We start from the raw sequence: 20,901 nt of genomic DNA, 5'->3' as shown, positions 1-20,901 counted from the left end.
ACGCCTGTGGATACAGCTCATCAAGCATTTTACACGCACAATACCGCTGCATGCATCGAATTCCTATAATGACTATGTTACATACGATCAAAAAAGTCACAACAATAGCCTGGTATGTGTGTTAATAGATGATAAGTTACCTGATACAAAGTTCTGTATAGTTAAAAGTCTGAATTAGGATTATGACAACGTTTTTAATTATAAAATAAAGTATAGCTTCAGAGATTGAGATATTCAATTGTTATTCTAGACTATACGGAAAAATAATTGATAAATGTAAAAAGAAGTATGACCATAAAATATAATATAACTTCTTTTAACAGAGGTCGAAAGAAATAAGAAGAAAAATAAAATGTTGATCTTAATGTTATTATTGATTGAAAGCAAGAATGATTATTCGTTCATGTTTCATAGAACATAAATAATAATCCCCTGTAATGTTTTGAAGGATCATTCATTGTTAGCAAGTAGGTCACTGTGTATATAATTTTACAGGTGCTAATACAGATCGCAGCGACACCGACTGTACAAATAATTATATTCCAATCCCATTCCGATACATTTAACCACCATTAAATGACAGATGGTGTAAGGATCGATACACCCGGCTTACCAAGGTTCTGTGCACAGACAAAACCTTCGAAATTTAACGGGAGACTTATTGAGCGAGAATAATCAAATACTAAACTCTTGATTCAATTATAAAATATAGAAGCATGATCTATGTTAAATTAGAAGAACATATTAATAGAAAATTTACCACAGCGCGCTGAATATAAGCATTAATAGGGATAAATGCCGAATCACGAATTGACGTTAATGATGATCGAATATCTCGAAATATTCGTGTTAAAGTTAGCTCAAATGTTGCTCTGTGCGTCGCTGATATAAATTGTATATTACGTATTTTCGTAATTCCAAATGTAACGGATTATGAATATTGTGCTACTAGTGATGTTTGAACTCACGCAATTATGAAGATTAGATCTCGTTTAAAAGATTGCTGCGTCCTGTTTGTTTTAATCTCCGCATCTGACTCACATTGGAATCTTAATGAAATTCCTACATGTTATCTTCCGATATATCTATCACATATTTTGCTCAGATTGAGACAAAATAAAATGTTACAAGAAATTGCGTAATAGAAAAATCCGCTAATCCGTGTATAATGTCTTAAAGCTGAAGAACGCAACCACTATAGATATCGAATTTTTATTACAGTACTTTTCAAGACTAATCGATAAACTCTTATCGAAAAATAGATGAGAGAGAGAATCAGGTTTTTTTTTAATTAACGTTTTTAGATCGCATTTATTATGTATCGTAATTGATGTAATATGATAATATATTGACATTTACATAAAGACAGATTATTGTGCATACAAGATTAACGACCGAATTCATTAATATACATTAAGCTGATCAACCTCATTCGATTCAAAAGATGGAAAATTCTAGCTTGTAAAAACACTTCTGGGTTTAATTTCTATATCGTGATTCATGATCGGAACCTACGATGTTAAAGATCGTTACTTTTAACCGCTTTTATTGCAACGATAAATTCCCATTTATTAATACTAGAATATACTCCAATAAGAAATAGTTAAAATCCTCGTAAAAGAATATATTTAAGTATATAAAAAGAAAGAAGCGGCTATCGCACAAAAGAATATTCTCGTTTATGCTGATCGTAAGATCTATCTCAGCGACCATGACTAAAACTTCCCAAGAAAATACCTCTTTTATTAACGTCACGACGAAAAGAAGGATAGGAAGAGGTTCACCAAAGAGAACTTGAATGTAAATTAAAATTCGTTCAACAACAAAAAAATCAATAAAGATGCCGCTTTGTAAAACGCACGCATTCGCCATTACTTTTTCGTCTCCCGAAACTCAATGTGTCACCCCTGCTAAAATTATCGCATTCGTTCCTCGTTTCTCCGACTATCCCGACTATTTATGACTGAACATCGATTGTACCCCATCCAACCGAGACACCGGAATCTTGCGCAATGGACGTAAATCCGAAAACTGCACTTCGCGTATCAAAATACATACACCATTCAAGTAGATAACGATCTCATTTATCAACGACCGCCCACACGTCGCTTGTCCTCGCCGTCAATACGAACAGCGATAATCTTACCTTGGTGATCTCTCGCTACGCAAAGACGTTAATTCGAGCTTTTGCTAGATAAAGCAATTTGCTGGAGCACTCGATTGCGCTGATTCGTTATTGTTATAAAGCCCGCGACGCTATTCCTACGTTGTTCCAACGACGTTATCTGCGCGTCTCATCGACAGCCTTATCGAGCGACTATCGAGAGCGACGTTGAAACTACCCCGAGAGAGGAATCGAAACTACCCCGCTCGGCGAAGACAACCGTCACGTGAAGGTGGTGCGCGCCACCAGCCTGTCACCTTGCGTACTCTACGGAGCTAGAACCGGCAAAATGCTTTTACGAGAAGGCGTGTTCCGAAGAAATCGCGATTTCAGGTGGAATCGCCATTTCTCAGCTGGATCGACCACCTTACGAGGTACGGAATTGAAAATCTCACCTAACATGCGACTCTTAAACTACAACCACTTACCTGTGTCGCGTGCGTGTACTACCCACTAGTTTGCCGATGAAGCAGTGAAGCTCGGCGGAGAATCGCGAGGGTGTCGCCCGGAGGGCTATCCTGGTCGATACGCCGGCGCCTGCGCATCCCTTATCACCTACCAACCCCTTACGTCCCCGTGGAGCTCCCTCGCGCAACTCATCGCCGGCCTCAGCGCGAGAAGAATGGCATAGGTAGGGGAAAATAAAAAAAGGAAGCAGCCCTCGCCTGCCTGTTGGTATTTGCACGAGATTGTTCGGTGCATGTCAAACACGGTCCGCCTACTTGCCGACTGGAGATGAAACTTGCTTTACGTGCTCTCGCAACCCTCCCGACAAATACGACATTCGCGCCATTAAGCCACCCTCTGAAAAACGAGAGGGCGATTTTCATGGCGGAAATATTATGATTATATTTGGAAACTTGCGAAACGATCGAATCGATGATGAACGATTTTTCTTTTTCAAAGGGGTGAAAATCAAACTCCCGGAGAATGTGGGCGAATGTTTATCGAGATTGAATACAACCCCGGACGTTATTAAGAACGCGAAGTGTGATGTCCCTTGTGAGATTCTATCGAGGCGACGTTATATAAAGCTCGAAGCAAAACCCATCAGCAACAATAAACTCTTTGCAATATTGATGTATCTGTCGGAGTTCTTATTGAAAAGTTTCTTATTGAAAAAGTCGACGTTGAAGAATAGCTAAACTTGTATTTTATATTATTAAAAAAAAGGCTACTAAATAAAAGATAATACGGTTTAGTTAAACCTTTACAGATAAACATTTCAGGAGGAGAATGAAAGTATTACTAGTATATCAATCACATTAAGCGATTTTAACTACTACATGGACCACACAAATTTAAGACAAATAAAATACAGGACTTCTGATATGTATCTACAATTTTTTAAATTTTGACTTGTAATTTTGATGCGAGAACCGACAATTTATGTTATATTGTAAAAAATATTGTAAAAAAATTTTTTTTAATTTGTCTTAACATTGAGAATGACCCGATCGGGGTTGAAACGTTTGTTGTTGTATAGATATTAAATGTTCTTTTATTTTTAATTGGCTCGTAACCCTTCCTTTTATTTATTGATTTATTCTTATTGAGTCATATTATTAATTTATATTATAATACGGTTTATTTTAAACGAGTAAAAATAAGTAATCGAGAGATGCTTGCAAATATCATTAGACACCTTGTGCAACATATAGCAATATTTTACTATTTATTAAACACACATGAGTGAAAAATGTCAAGACGGCACTTCGTGCCTAATAATATTTCTTATGAATTTATACAATTTCTACAGTTTCAGTTCGAGCAAACTGAATATTTATTAAATTGTACTATTATTATAAGATAACGTCGATATTATTTTACATACAATGTATATAACTGTGTTCATATCTTTGTCAGATCATCAATAAGAGACTATATTTGGCATTGAAGAATGTCAAGGTGATGTCATGAAAAATATAAAATTTTTATAAATGTTTTATGAGATTTCTACTGATAAAGCAAGGAGGTCCTATATAACGCGTTCCCTTTATTTGCATTTAAAGAAGCATAACCGAGGCTCCGTTCGTTTCAAAGAAACTTCAATCAATACGCGACGAAGAATTCCTCCTCGAACTTCTCGACAGTCTCGACGAATTCACGGAGATGAAAGACCATGTAGATGAAAGAGCAATAAGAAAACTGTCAAACTTCTTGTCTTGTTGCCAATAATTCGATAAGAAATATTGCGGACATGAAATATTGTTGTAATAAATGTACTTTATTTCTTTAAATCAGTATATATTAAGTAACTTCTTCTACAATCAAAGATCCAATACAATACTAACAAGATATTAAGATTAATTAAAATTAATATTATGTATAAAACATTAAAATACGAAAAAAATAAAAAGTACACAGAATTATTATTAAAATTATTAATAAACTATACAATATTTTTTTAATTGTCTTTACAAATAAAAAATATGTTACGATATACAATTGATAAAGTTATTGTCATGATATAAAATAAGTTAATACTAATTAATGTCTTATTGTTAATTAAGTATAAAACAATCAATGTTATAAAGTTCAAAGATAAAATAATATATTATTAGTTTTCTATGAACTAAAAGAACTATTATTATATACATATTATATACGTTTACTAAATGTTATTACGTTTATTATACGTACGATCCTTTTTGAAATCAGAGAAAAACAATAATTATAATCGACGTTTCTCATTCGCAGCTATTGATGTCTGCATATACCTATAAATGTCGCTTCAATTTCAGGTCTTAGATACAATATCTGTCATTGCAGATCAAGATATATCATACATTACTCGCGAATGATTACAAGCCGCTTCTATTGTCTGTTATATGAAGTCTTTGTCTGTATTATGACATCTTAATCATGGCTTTAACGATAACCTAAAGAAAACCTATAAAAGCGATACATACAAAACCGCGAATAATAAATCGAATGCATCCAAGCCTGTCCCAAAATAACACAGTATTTTACAGATAGATTCTTTAAAAAAAAAAAAACGTCGAGTATTATCTTCGAAACTGATAGGCGCACTTTCAAAGATCCGCATGTCTCCTTTAATCACGATAGGTCGAACCAGTCTAGGTCGGCCTGTACAGGTCGTTCATTATTATTTTTGAGTCTCTTCGAACCGGTTTCAGTAGTTGTTGCCAGTACATCAACGCTGTTATATGTTATTTTGTTTTTTCACTACTTCTGACACTTTTAAAGCATTTTAGATAAGTATTTGAATTTTATTACCCTAAATTTGTCTGATTTATATTTAGCTAGTTCAATATGTAAGTATCCTTGGAACAGGATCTGAGGAGACGAAGGTAATATGTACGAAAATACGAATAGAGAGTAGTTAGATCAAGATTAATTAAAATTCTTATCTCTCTACCGATAAATTAAATAATTAATTAAATAATCGTTAGTATCGTTTTGAAAGTTCTTCAGATATAAGAAACGATTATATTTATTAATTTAATGTTATATTCTTAATTCATTAGCATGGGCGTCCGAAGGATTTTTTCTAAGAGGGAGACCTTCCTTAGTGACCCTATAATCCTTGCAGTATCGATGACCTTTTTTTTCGTCACTTATTCATTTCTAATGTATACATCTTTTAGTTAAAAGCTTCCTCAACACGACAAGATAGGTGTATGTCGAGGAAGATATATCGTTTTTGGGGTTTTTATTTTTTATTTTTTTTGGTATTTTTGTATTAAAAGGGGTAACACCTATGTAAAATTTTCAAAAAATCAATTTTTTTCCTTTTAAAATACATTTTAGGGTTTCAAAAATGAAGTGCAAATGAAGTGCAAGTGGTTTTATTGCGATACATAATTTTTTTCGAAAGTTATAGGCTCCTAAAAATTCAATTGTTAACTTAAAAGTATTCACATTCAAAACTTTAAACGCGTTTTTCTCAAAATAGTATTTTTTAAGTTGGCTAGCAGTAGAACTCAAACAATTTTTAACCTATTTACTTCAAATTTTGACAGTATTTAACAAATCACATTTTCTAAAGAAATACGTAGAATTTTTTTGATAAGTTACAAATTTTTTGAGTTACAGCTGATTTTATTTGACTATTCTTTGACGAAAATGGAACTTTTTGTTTGTACTTCCACCATTTTGTCAAAAATTAATATTTTCAAAAACGGCTACTTATTTCTGTAGATATTTGAGTAAAGAAAATAAAAATATTTGTTTTTTTGTTCTAAACCAAAAATTACTTGTGCTGCTAGCCGCGGAACACCATACTATTTCGACTGTCTCCATCACGCTGCTGCAGATCCGCGATTTTGATAAATAAAATTCTGAAAAAATTATTTTTTGTACTTTTTTATGTGCTTAATAAAGTTATAAAACTCATTTTTTAATAGCACGATTTATTAAACAAAAAAAAATTCCCAAACGTAAACCTTATTTACAGCCGATTACATAGGTGTTATCCCTTAAAAAATTTTTTTTATCATTTGTATTTTTTAGCACTTTTTTAATCCTTATTAATTTTACATTTTTTTTATTTTCCTCAAAAAACAACCTAATTTCCTCTCGTCCTGCTCAAATTTGTCTATCACTTTATTATCTAATCAATAATCACTTTAAAACGCGCTTTTATTCAACACGCGTCTCTCGACCAAGGGGGGAAGCCCCCCTTGACTTCCCACTCCTTTGGACGTCCATATTCATTAGGGTAAGGAATAACAATATAGGTGCAAAATAATTGTGAAAAATGTATTACTAGGAGAATTACGAAGCCAAGAAGATATAAAAAAAAAGACTAGTATTTTTGCATGAAAGTTGTACAATAGTAATCAGAAATAGAATTAAAAATTAAGGTTATAATATGTAGTTAAGAAGCATTTGCAGGTATAGGTTTAGATAAAAGTAATAAATTGAGGATGGATTCTAGTTAGCCAATAATTATAAGGTATGGTAGAATATGTGTGGTTGAGTAAAATTAAACCAAATTCCTTGTTGGCAGGTAAGCCAAAAAATACAATTTCTTCTTCTTCTATTATTACGTTATTTTAGTTATTATTTTATTATTTGACAATTTTCAATGATGTGCAATTTAGCGATTAGATTTACGAATATTTAAAATCGTAAGTACTGCAAAAATTATCAAACGCAAAGCAGTATGAATTTTTGGATAACTCCATTTGAGTGATTAGGTGTTATTATCAGAAATCATCTTTTTTTTATTATTTCCACGGTGTTACTTAACTATCTTGACAACTGTCAGATAATTATCTAAAAATGTTGGTTTACTTTTTGATGGCATTACTGTCGTCAAACTAACGCTCAGCCTAACTTGTATCCAAGCCTTGCTGATACATCAGAAATCGCGATTGCCAACCACTTGGTTGCTCCCTACCGTCCTCTCACGACGGTACCAGCAACCATACAGCAGCTATACCGAATCCGGAGACATGAATGCCCGCATCGCGTATACAACGAGTCGGATGAAGAGGGAATGGCCACTACGGCCACTTCCATCCCCACCAGCAAGCCGAACATCTGAGCGTCCCTCGGAGTAGCTCGGTGAGCGCAGTCATTATTGCGCCAGTCTAACACCCGCCAGCGATCTTCCTCGTCGCGGTCGTACTGACTTTCTTAGTCGATTTCCGAGACCATTTCGTTTCGCGATACCAACGCGTCAGCAAGGGCGTGCGTGCGAAAGGAGAACGGCCTCGTGTGGCACGCCTCGTGGTCACCTCGCGAGCGCGCCTGACTATCGCATCACGGTACCTCGGCGGATACGATGAGACTCTTCTCGGAGAACGAGGAAAATGTGACGTGAGAGACTGGCCTTCGGCGGGTCCTTCGGCGAGTGCGACACGCTCTGCAACTCAGTCAGTACGCGCGGACGCGGGTCATCCTGCAAAATGACCGTCGCGATGAGGAGGTTGCTGCCGACGGCGGCGGTGTGCTGTTGGCTCCTGGCGCTCAATGTTGGCCAGGTAAGTACCAGGAACTGTTATCCCAAGACGAGAATTCTACCGTTTCAAACGCGCCACCGAACGCGCCGGAAACCGCGCGTTTGTATGCGGATGTGCTGTCAAACAATTCCGCGGGAAACCTAGTTGTATTGAGTAACTCGTTTCAGAGAAAAGCGAACTCGGCGAACAGATTTTGGAATCATAGAATTTTTTTACAAGAGAAATATAATTATAAATATTATATAAATATATAAATATAATATATTTTTTTTCATATATAAGAATGTTGTACTTCATTAAAAATGATTTTAAGACCATGTAATGTTGTAGAAAATAAGCACTAAAGTTACAAGATAGAGAATTTCTCTTTTGCATTTTTCACATGTAATAATAATAATTTATGTTATCTCGACATTTGCCTTAATTTTTAAGTTATAAAAAATCATAACATAGTATTTTTTTTTCGATAACATCTCAATTGCGTGAACAGTTCAGTGCTCAGGTCACGTATTATAACTTGACAACGAAGTTTGATCTGTTGAAATGATTACTGTCTTCAAACATCCGGATTCCTGAAGCTGAAGTATTTTAAAGTGTTCCCATGCAGGTTTTTTCGTAATTTTCTCTCTCTCTTTTTCGTCCTTCCTTTTTTATTAATTTAAAACTGATGTTTTTTAAAATTTTCGTAAAATTTAATTCATATTATATAATATGTGTATATGTTATGATACATTTTTATCTTTCATTTCAATTGAAATTTCTCTTTTTCATTAAAATTAATTTCAATAAAAATTAATTTAAAAACATTGATTGCAAATCATACAAAACGTCTACAAATAAAAGAAAATACAGTAAACCCTCGAGATAGTCTTTATATTTTTCTACTTGAAAGAAAAATGCCACTTTACTTTCTTAGGTTATTGAATTTTTTATCTTATAACGTAATATTAATATAAAATTAAAGAGCGATGAATATAATTATCAAGTGTAAACGATAAATGCAAGTTTAATAAATAAAAGATAAGCATACTCTCAGCACATACATATTAATTAGTCCAACGAAGATAAAGACCACTTGGATATAATACATAAACGAAGGAAGGTTGATATTATGGCAAAGTATTGAATGATTAAATATCTTGAGAAAAATTTTAAAAATCATTTTATGATTTGTGTGTGTGTGTGTGTGTGTGTGTGTGTGTGTGTGTGTGTGTGTGTGTGTGTGTGTGTGTGTGTGTGTGTGTGTGTGTGTGATAAGCTCGTTCTGTCTCGTTATTTGTTTCTTTCTTGTTTGCTCGCTTTATTAATGTGAATAATGTTTGATGCAACGTAGAAAGAAAATCATAAATATATAAATCATCAAACAAAAAATGGCGTTCTACAACGCTGAGCCATGCTGACTCAAATTATATGCAACCGCGATATATCAGCAATGAATATGCAAAATCAATTTATATTTTTCATGTAGTTGCATATATTATTCATAAACCATAGGTAGACATTACGATAAAATGTAGCGAAAATTATATTAGCATCACAGTTAAATATATACAATAAAATAAGTGATATATATATATATATAAGCATACATATATCGAAATTTTTTCAAGATTAGGAAAGTTACTTTATAAGTTATTTATGAATTACTTCTTATGTTACCTTATATATGTACTTTTAATTGCTTGTGAACTTTTTCTTATTAATTTTATTGCTTATATATGTATTTGTTATAAAATCTAAGTACAAAAAGTAATACGAAATTGGAACAAATGATAAAATATAAGGGTGCATCCATACTATCGAGCCAAACATCGAGCCGCGAGCTGAACCTGCGTCCACATTCAAAGATCTTACATCCACATTATCCAAACGAAAGATAGAATCACATCAAATCTTTGAATGTGGATGCAAACTCGACTCGCAGCTCGATAATCCGAACGCATCCTAACATAAAAATAAAATACCCATCTTATGCCCAATTTCTTCACTTCCAGATAAGTTGCGGATAACTTTAGCCAGGAAATATCTTTATTGTAATCTGGAAGATTCCTGGATAAAGTTATCTAAAGGTGAAGAAATTGGGCGTTAGGTTGGGTTGTTCCACCTTTCGGTAAACTTCAGCTCACTATCTTACTCTCTTACTCTCTTATGTGTGCTCTTATTCTTTTACTCTTTTGTTTATCCAGTAGATAAATGATTACACAGTTCATCCAAAGATGCAACATCCAGCCCTTATTGTATCTAATTTCTATAATAAATACAAATTGTATGATGAAGTAACCTAAAAAGTAACTTATAAGTAACTCGTAAAGTTACCTTTATAATCCTGAGTTTCTTTTCTTAACTATATAAACTTGCCTTCATGCCTTATTTTTATTATAAAACTAATAAGGAATTGAAGAGCATGCATATGCCTAAATTAAAATATCTAAGAATATTTTGTCGTTTTACATATTTTTTTTATTGCACTTTGACTAAGAAAAGAGAGAGAGAGAGAGAGAGAGAAGCACGAATTAAATATCCGTAACTACTTACGGACGTCACGTTCTTCGGCGATTTCCATCGCGTGCGATTATATCGCAAACGAATCTCTGTGCTTAATGTATATATTTACGGCTATACCATCTCTAACTTATTGCATACAGCATTAGCAAGATTGCTAATTGCTTTCCGCAATCTTTATAAAAATGTTTTATATATGACTTGATCATTGCGGAAGTAGCCGAATAATGCATATTATATGTTACAGTTATTTTAACATATATTTATTTTTCATTATCTATTATTTCGTACATCTTTCTCTTTTCCGTTTCTTACATTTCATTGACACTTTCTGATGAAGCGTTTTATTTGTTGAGACTTGTACGAGCGAAGGGAACAATTTCCCATTAAAATAAATGAGTTTTTCTCATCTTTTTGAACGGTGTAACGAAGTTACATCCCTCTCTTGAGACAGCTGAATCAGGCCACGGTAATGGATGCAAACTAGTTTCTCGATTTCATCGTGGTGCAACAAAAATACAGCAAAAGAAGTCACGATAACGTGAAAGTTGTTGTTGCTCGAAAGTGGCAGAGTCCTTCATTAGATTGCGATTTTACAAATACGCAAAAATTTGTCTGACAAGCAAATCCTTGAGAATATAATATTTTTATACTTTAAAACAAGTTTATCTTGTATTATTTTCTGTTCTTTAACTGAAGTAGATTATATGATACTATAACTTAAAACATTATGGAACAAAGGAAAAATAAAATTTAAGTGATAAATATTGGCATTTTATTTTCACGATTTTACAATTGCATAATTTTAAGATCACTTCCTCATCTTTGCCAAACTGAGAGTAAATCTCATTTTGCCATCAATCTGAAATCAAGTTATACAACAGCTTTAAACCGTGGAACAAAGAAGAAACAAAATTTAGAAAATAAAAATTAACATTCTATTTTACGCGCATACGTATTATTTCTTTTTAAAATATCTTTTATAATCTTATAATTTTACGATCGCTTCCTCATCTTCGAAATCTCATTTTTCGCCGTATATCCGAAAGGTTAACGCTCCGCGTTCCAACTCTTTTGTTCGTTTCGAAATGTATCACGGGACGAAAAGTTCCAGGCTTCGGGGTCCGTCTATTACGAGGAGGAATGCACTGGATCCTCGTGCACGTGTGCAAGCGTGTGCGTGCAACACGTGCGAGAGTGACCGTTTGCTTCAGCCCGCCGCGGTCCCAGCTTTATATATAGTTAATCAAAAAATCTAATTAACGAGAAACCGCTCCCGCTTCATGGGCGGTATCCGCATTGTTTATCGCACATCCAACTGATTACCATTTGTTATCACTAACGTTGCGACCTTTAGTAGATCTTAACCCTCGTTCGAGATTAGCGCGCGACCATCCCGAGATTCCACCTCGCTCAAACGAAAATGAAACAAATGTACGTTGTAACGTTGCACGTTTACTGCGCGTTTATTTCGCCCGTGCAACTCGCATCGTGTTTTGAGCAAAGCAACGAATTTAATATTTCCACCGGGCAACGTGCAAATTAGGCTAACAAGCTGGAGCCTTGAAACTAACCATGAAATGAATAAATGAGAATCTGAGATTGTTAATTAGCTGATTTTACGTTGCAAATGTATACTTCATGTTCTTCTCAGCAATAATCATAGTTAATTTATATTCCTTTTTATTCTCTCTTTATATATTTTGTATAAAGGATAAATTTTCAAAATATTTTCTTTAATTAGACATTGTTTTACTACAATGCGTATAAGCAGATGATTTAGTGGACTTTGTTTTTTTCTGGTAAAATCTATGATTAAAAAATAAAATAGGGTAATAATAAAATTTATATATGACAAGAATCATCAATATATCGCTCGCTTACTTTAAAAACAACACAACCTAAAACATGATTTTCGAGTTATTATCATAAACAAGTTATCATAAATAAATTTAAAAAAAAGTAAACAAATGATAAACAGGCAATTGGGAATTGGTGCTGTAGACTGTGCGCAGTTTTTATTTCTTTAAAATATTTTATATTATATCATGAAGTACTTGAACATGTTCCGGCTAATCTTTTAGCCTTCTTCAGCAAAAATTCAGTAGATGGTACAACCAGTTGTTATCCATGAGTCGTAGTAAAAAAAACCTTGAGAGGATACTAAAAAACCTTGGGAAGACACTAATCGCAGTAAATTGAAGTATCGGTTAATATCATTATGGTGTGGCAGTAACATTCATCCATTAAATACTCTCCATGATATTGACTGATACTTCAATTTACTGCGATTAGTGCCTTTTCAAGGTTTTTTATTCATGGATAACAACTGATTGTACCATCCACTGAATTTTTGTTGAAGAAGGCTAAAAGATTAGCTGAAACATGTCCGAGTATTTTATGATATAATATAAAATATTTTAAAGAAACAAAAACTACGCAATTCCCGTTTACAGAGTCAATTCCCAATTACCTGTTTATCATTTGTTTACTTTTTACGAATTTATTATCTTGGTAATTTAGTTCAAATTTATTTACCACTTAAGTTAAACAAACATTATCTTAATTATGTTAAAATTCCAGACTAATTAATAAGAAATATCTTTTTTATTCGTTAAATAAACTGTGTTTACTTACGCTGATAAACGGAAGATCGCCGCCTGTAGATTCCAGAATTTTAATTGCAAAAAATGTATCTTGAGAAACGCGCTCGCAAATTAATTGAGAATACGTGTATGCGAGTTTCTGTGCGACATTTCCCTTTCCGATGTTCCTGTGAACAGCCGAGGGACATTACCTCGATACTAGGCGGCCTTATTGAGCGCGCGGCCTTACTCCGCATATAGCCGCTCTTATACCTATACGCTACCGTATTAATATTTATGAGGTCCCCTATGGCACTACGGTAAGATAGCGCGTCCTATATAAAGCGACGTGAGAAAGTGATAAATTCGGACCATTGCATAACTGACTAAACACACGCACGTACACATACTTTTACATCGTCTTACATAAGTCGTGGCTGCGTCATATCGGAGAAAACGAAAGAAATATTCTTCACGAGCATTCAATGCATCATGTTAACTCATCATTTTCCATGCTATTGATTGTAAATCGGATTGTGGGTAGAAAGAATTTATGGCAGCTTATACTTTACGCAACTAGTAAGTTAAATAAACTAAATGACTGGTAAAATAGAAAGGTGTTATTACCAATAAAGAAAATATTATGCGGATCTCAGATGCATTCTTTCGTATTCTCATCAATTTAGAGTACATTGAGAAAAATCGTCTGGTTGGATTAAATAGTAATTCTGGTGGAAAATGGACGAATCAGAATTTTCTGGTTAAATTTACTAGAATTCTAGTTGAGATAACTAGAATTTTGATTGATATAATTATTCTGGTAAAAATAAAAATTCTAGTAGATTTTACTAGAAATATTGTATCAACCAGAATTCCAATTATCTCAACTAGAATTCTAATAAATTTAACCAGAAAATTCTGATTCGTTCGTTTTCAACCAGAAATTTTTTTCAGTGTAGATTCGAAGTAAAAAAGGTACGTCAATTTCAAAAACTATACGTTAAAACGTTTTTATGTTATTAATATTAATGTTTTATCACAGGCACAATTAAACGTATCTTTTACATCTAGAATGCTTTTATCTGTTATACGCAAGTAAGAATCGCTGTACAAGAACATTACTGGCTGCCACTAGCATCTACATGCCATCGTCGGTTCTAAGCTAGTACCGGAGCATCTGATCTTTGACATTGTAGAATTGCTACGTTGCGGCGGTTATTCTAGCTTCATTCTTATATCACGTGAGCGAGATGTAACGTGGTTCTTGACGTGCGTGAGCAACGTCGGATGATCTAGTCATAAACGTAGCTCCTCAATGACGGCGCATCAGAAAGGCGTGCGAGGTAAAATCAACCTAGATTATTTAATTCATGCTCGCCTTGCACATGCCTGCGGTTTCGCCATATGCATGCTCACCGTGTCCTCGAGAGTGCATCGATCACGCGTAGAAAATCTTTCTCTGCGTCCTGCGGCCTTGTAATGCACGCGATCGCTAGAGTCTTAAATGTGCATCGCGCGTCCGTCTTCAATATTTTACGAGATGATACTAAATCATCGGATAAAACGCGATTATTTCGCGAAATATTTTCTTTTGCTCACCGCTCATTCGTAAATTACTGCTACTCCGGTAGCCAATAAATCATAGCTATAAATAGCAACGTTTGCTACTTTTCTCGTGAATAGTGAAATCATTTCCCTTTCGGATAATTTTTGTTTGCTACTAACGTTTTTTTATAATAATACACGAGAGAGGGCTAATAAATTTTCTCGTGTTCTATTGGTAATATTTTATTTTAACTCTTCGTCTGCAATCATATTTTTACTCCCTTCATCTATAATTTAGATCTTCTTTAACCAGTCCAAGTATTTTTATTGTTCCGTAAAAAATTCAAGGCTACTTTTCAACGCTCTATTACTATATGAAATAGTTTTATAATTCATTAATAATTTTTTAATTCATATGTTAAAACCTTTATTTAATAAAAATTACAATTTGAGCAAAAATGAGAATGGAATTTGAGAGTAAAATAGCTTGTGCCAAAAAAGACTCAGATTGCAGATGGAAGATTAAAAAAGTCTTACGACAGAGTAGAAGGTTAATACGGTGTTTACTCAATATGTATGTTAACGATCGCGAGGTTACTCCGGGCGGTCTTTGAAATTGTATTGCAAATGCCAATTGACATGTTCGAACATACGCTGCACGGCACGGTACTAAAACTACGTTTAGCCAACATTAGCGTATCTCGTTCCGGTTTATTTTATCGCGTCGCGGAATTTACTGTCGGTAGTCCACTCATTAAATCCACCACGGCGATGTGTAAATATGTCCGGCGATGGGAGAGGTACCTTAAGTTACAATCTATTCAGCGTAGAACATAATGTCGTAAATCGACATGGGCTGTACCCGCAAAACATAAAATAAAGTGTCTTTATCACAACGGTCGTGCCGTGCTAAACAAATGGTAAAATATCGCAAAGCTCCGATCACAAATAGCAACTTTCCGTACGTTGGATACTCTCGTTTCCATTCGAGTCGAATCGCTTCGCGTATATTACCGTGGACTACAGTTTGCTCTTACGTTTGCTTAATGGAAATCTTTACAGCGTCTTTACCGAATCAATTTCTCTGCTGTGTAAAGTATTAACGAGAAGCCGCAGTAGGAATTATTCTCTATTCAACCAGACAAATATAAATGTAAATTGCTAATCCGTTTAACTCTACACAGAAGTATTCATACGACAGATATATAAAAATTATTATTTAAAGCATTAATCTGTGTTACAATTTCCTTCTTATTACGAGTTGTACATGGAACGGTTTTGTTGAACTAACAATTTAGATAGATGCAGATCTGAAAATAATTTTGTTGAATTATCAAAATAATTGTCAAACAATGTGGAACACAAACTGGTTGCTATAATTATAACTTTTTGTAGCATTATTCATCATGCTCGAGTTTCTATATAATTATTTAGTTCAACAGTCAATTATTTTCAGATTTTTGTACTCAGCAAATTGTGGATATAATTACTATATGTATATATAAATATATCATAACATATATGTATATATGTAAACATGTTTCGTGTCTATGTTATATGGCAGTTATATCCGGTGTTTGCTAAGTATCTAAATTTTTAGACACCTAAATTTTTAAATAGATACTTCAACAAAATCGTTCTTTCATGTACAAATGATATACAAACAATAAAGCCATGTTCGTTTTTTTACTTTTCTAAGTAAGACTTAATTAATGCAAATAAGACTTTTCTAAATAAGGCTTAGTATAAATCTAAATTTATTTTTTTCTATAAGGTTCATATATGAATATGCAATAATATGCAATGAAGGAATAAAAACTATCCGCTCGGTTGAAACTTGTAGGAAAATTATTCTGGATAATGAAACTGTATTTTTGTTTGATAGAAGACTAGAAAATACGTAATGTCCGAATGATATCAGAAATCACCCACGCATACTCGGGATCATACTTGATCGGGAGACCATAACATCAGTGTTCGCCAACTAAACACAACGCGCGCCTCCCTTCCGATCTCTGTCGTGTCCATTTTCGGAGAACGACCACGGACCAGATAGTTCTGCCTACGCCGCGTGGCCGCAGCCTACGTTTGCTATACGATAATAAGTCTTTTCTTTAAGATTGCGAAAGTGCAAGCGGATATGTAATATCCCGGCCAATCGACGTGGTGCCCGCGGCACTCGCCGAGTCCGCGGTATCGGGAATCGATAGCCTCGTCACGACACAAAAACCGTGAAATATCGCCCCGTTTGATTTCAGTGTTCCCGCGCCGATCTCCCCCGGATGAGACGAGTAAACCTTGCGGTTTATTCCCGTAAACATAACGACGTCGATTGAATCGCGCTTGTATCGGCGCCATGTGAAGCTTTAATAGTCAAAGAAGTCTTAGTCGCGTCGACCGAAAGCCCACGAGATCTCTGAGTTACAGCATCCTTTTCGCGTTCAGTGATACTTAGCCTGCAACTTTAATCCTACATTACTTGCGTAGTTTTTTTAATGTTTAATTACTCGCGCAAGATGTTTCTAACACGCCAACGTTGTATCTCAATTTTTATGGTTCTCTTGGATCATTTACATATTTGCAATTAAATAAAAATTGATAATTGATATTCTATACTTTTATTGTTTAGGTAGTCAAAGATAAATGCGAAAATTTTTTTTAAATCGTAAAATAATTTGCGCTAAATATACATTTAAAAAAAAATATGCTAAATTTTAATAAATCATTTGTTTAAATATTCTAACTAAATATTTACTAAATATAAAGGTATACTTATATTTGTTACAAGAACCATTAATTTTATTTAATTCTTATTTAACTATTTTGTTTTATTCAATAAATATTTAATTATACTATTAAAATAAATATTCATTAAAATTTAATATACTTTTTTCTTAGTGTAATAATGTGTACAAATTCTTATTATTTAGCGAATTTAAAACGCCAGAGTGTACTGAAGAGTTAAGAAAACAAATTGACAAATGCGAAATATTAAAAATGTTTTTGACGAATTTATGATACTATATTCTTCATTTCGTAATAGAATTGTACTTTTTCTGTCTTGTAAAATAAAAATATTCTTAAAATGAAATAAAATAAAATAAATTGATAAATGAAATGTCACAAATGCAACATATTGCAATTTTTATATGCTTCATTCAAGATTTGGTGCATTCGGGAAAGAAACGCGTAATTAAACTAACTACTGTATTGTGTACTTATAAGGGACCAAACGATGCATGAGGCAAAAGTTATGGGATCAGGAAATGGCTGCCCATTCTTGCGGCTCATCAAGCATTACATTACGTGATTTATGTACGTAGCCATGTAGCGATGACGAGTCTACTTGGAACCGTAGACTGTCTCGGCATGTTAGGCGATTCTTATATGCAGAAATCAACCGCAACCAGCTGACTAATCATTTAATTATATTCCATGATAGACCGCCTGCACAAATTCCACGCTTAACAGTCATTCCGCTAAATATATGTAACGTGCATCCACAGAAACATATGACACCTGCATAGGATGTTATTTTTTACGCAGATAAACATTTTTACTAATTAAAGCAAAGTGAAAGTATGATTCCATTCTATATGTTTGTCACGGTAATAAAAACAAAACAACTTCTATATAACAAAAAATATATATGTGAAAGTACTGAATTAAATTCTCGAAGAAATTAGGTCTTGAAAATATGGGTAACAAGTCACTTACAGAAATGTACTGGAAGGTAATGATTAATTATTTATGTATTTTGAGTATTAAAAACATTGAACAGCAGCGTTCTTAACATTAGAATCGCAGTCTAAATTAATCCAATCGCGGTCCAAGATAAATTTGACTTTTTACAAGGAAGAGTTGTCATCATAAAAGTAAAATTACTCGTAATTAATTATAATTATTCATGAAAAGTCACAAAAATTTAAAGCTCCACGTGAGAATCTAAATTAATTGGAAAAGAGAAACTATCAGATGGGTAAAAAATGGCACAGCCGCGGTTCTAATGTTAATACGCAAAATAAGTAATTGGTCAGTAAGTTACTATAAATTGAATTTCTATAAGAAGTAACAATCAAGAATAAATATTATAAATCAGGATTTTTATAATTTAAAATATGTTTTTCATATTCATTCGCAATTTTTATAAGAGTATAATGCGTATAAGAATTTTTAACAGCAATAACACACGTAGTTTCTTTATCGCGTAAAAGTACGAGCGATGCACGATGAAAGTTAATTATAAACGTCCTGGCGCGAAGGGGAATAAAATAACGCTAGAAATTCCGTATGATGGAGATTGATACGGCCGCTTCTTCTCGCAAGATTTCGGAGTTAGCGAGGCGAGAGGCTCCTGGTAAGAAGAAAAAAAAACAGAGGAATGCAATCGTAAGAATGCTGGTTTCGCTCGACGAATAACGCAACGCGTATAACGTTACTCGATCCGCGTCGGAAAAATCCGGAGTGCTACTGGGAATTACGCATCGCTTCAGCGATGTTACGAGTTCTGGCGTATCAGGGCAAACGGAAACGGTGCTAATGATGACGCCGCCGCGCGTTTCGACCGCTACGCGTATCTGCACGCCGCGTAACAACACGTCGTGATATACACGCGCATAATGCGACGCGATTTCACCGTGCTTTCACGGGGCTTTTTCACGTATTATCAAGATATTGCTCAAAATCCAAAGCGAGAACGTACGTTATCAATGCAACCGCCCGCATGGCGATCAGGAAGAAAAAAGCGTGGTGTTCATTTTTCTTCCTATACCGGTTGCTCGACATATAGACCGTGATAAATGTCGTCGGTTGGCACAGAACACGCGTGCAATAAATAATAATGCAACTTTGTTATTGCATAACTTGTGGAAATGAGAATGTATGAACATCGGTTGGTATACGAACGTGCGACGTGAAACTCGGGGCACGACAAATGCGAATTCAATCGACGATCGAACCTTTCGAAAATCCGTTCAAACCGTTCGATCTTGTTAAGTAACGACTAATGCCGGGCTCAACACCTGGACTGTATACTTTCTCGCGTTACGTCTACCTATATCATTACAATATACAGATGGAGAAAACGATTTATTTAATGAATACTAATGCCCATAATTTATATACATGAATACGTATTTATTATAGATTTAATACGTGCTAAAAGTAAATGGACGACGGTGATTATTACTAACGTGCACTTTGCAACTTTGGACCGACCGGAGTTAGAAGAATTACGGCTTTATTACGGTATTCATGTAAGCGAACGGGAATCGCGGTGTTAAAAGTTACGGCGAATAAAAGATCGATCGCGATTAACTCTCCCATGGGGGAAGTGTGTAATTTGGAGAAGAATAGCACTGAATACCGTGATTATGAATGCATGTAGGGCGCGTGAGGTCTATCACACGTGCCGCACAATTTACGCATTTACGCATGACGGTATCGTCCGAGCAAAAACGGGTCTACCACCGCGTGAACACGCTATTGAAGTATGGTATCACCCTCGATGCTCCTCCTGTCTTCTATGAGCACAGAGCAAAAAAGCAATTGCTTTGAAAAAGGCGTAAACTTGCACGAAATAATAATAATATTGAGATTTTTATTCTCGATACATTTAATTCAGTATCCTCTGATTTTTTTAGAGTTATTTTTATAGGAACTACAAATTCGGAATTTTAATAAAATTTTAAAACGAATTTTGAATTGATAAATCTATTGGAAAAACTAATTTTCTTACATTATACACACATTCTAAAACTTTCAAAATGAATCTCACCCTTAAAGATTGAAAATTGAGACACATTTTTTCAAGACTGATTCGAAATCTCACTGTTTATAGTGAGATTTCAAAGAATTTAGAGAGGGATTATTTTACGGATTCCTTTTTTTTTATTTTTAAACTTAAATTTTCTCTCTTTATGAGTTGATGTGATTACATACTTTGTAATAACATGAATATTAAAAATTCTCCTATAAAAATGTATATATTAAATACGATATTGATTACTTTCCATCATACTATAAAATGAAATAACTTTGCTCCAGTTTGGATAATCCAGATTTTAATCTAAATTAAAAAAACACCTAAACAGTAAGTATATGACATCAATATGTCTGTAAAAACATTTTTAAGACGTTTTGTGTCCAGATTTTGACATTCGTACTGTCTGTG

At 34.0% G+C, this 20,901-nt stretch overlaps 1 protein-coding gene across 2 annotated transcripts in view; it reads left to right on the top strand.

Moving 5' to 3' along the window:
• The first annotated feature begins 7,701 nt into the window (after window positions 1–7,701).
• Window positions 7,702–20,901, top strand: part of LOC108722003 (uncharacterized) — a 36,890-nt gene continuing 23,690 nt past the window's right edge. Inside the window, exon 1 of one of the 2 annotated variants that reach the window (XM_018446884.1) lies at window positions 7,702–8,118. In XM_018446884.1, the coding sequence (XP_018302386.1) occupies window positions 8,044–8,118 (75 nt within the window). In that variant the 5' untranslated portion in view covers window positions 7,702–8,043. The remainder of the gene's footprint in view (window positions 8,119–20,901) is intronic. The other variant, XM_018446883.1, reaches the window with a different exon arrangement.

The sequence above is a fragment of the Mycetomoellerius zeteki genome, unplaced genomic scaffold (genome assembly GCF_001594055.1).
Source record: "Mycetomoellerius zeteki isolate Tzet28-1 unplaced genomic scaffold, Tzet1.0 scaffold19, whole genome shotgun sequence".
NCBI lineage: Eukaryota > Metazoa > Arthropoda > Insecta > Hymenoptera > Formicidae > Mycetomoellerius > Mycetomoellerius zeteki.
This window is presented reverse-complemented; position numbering and strand designations above follow the sequence as displayed.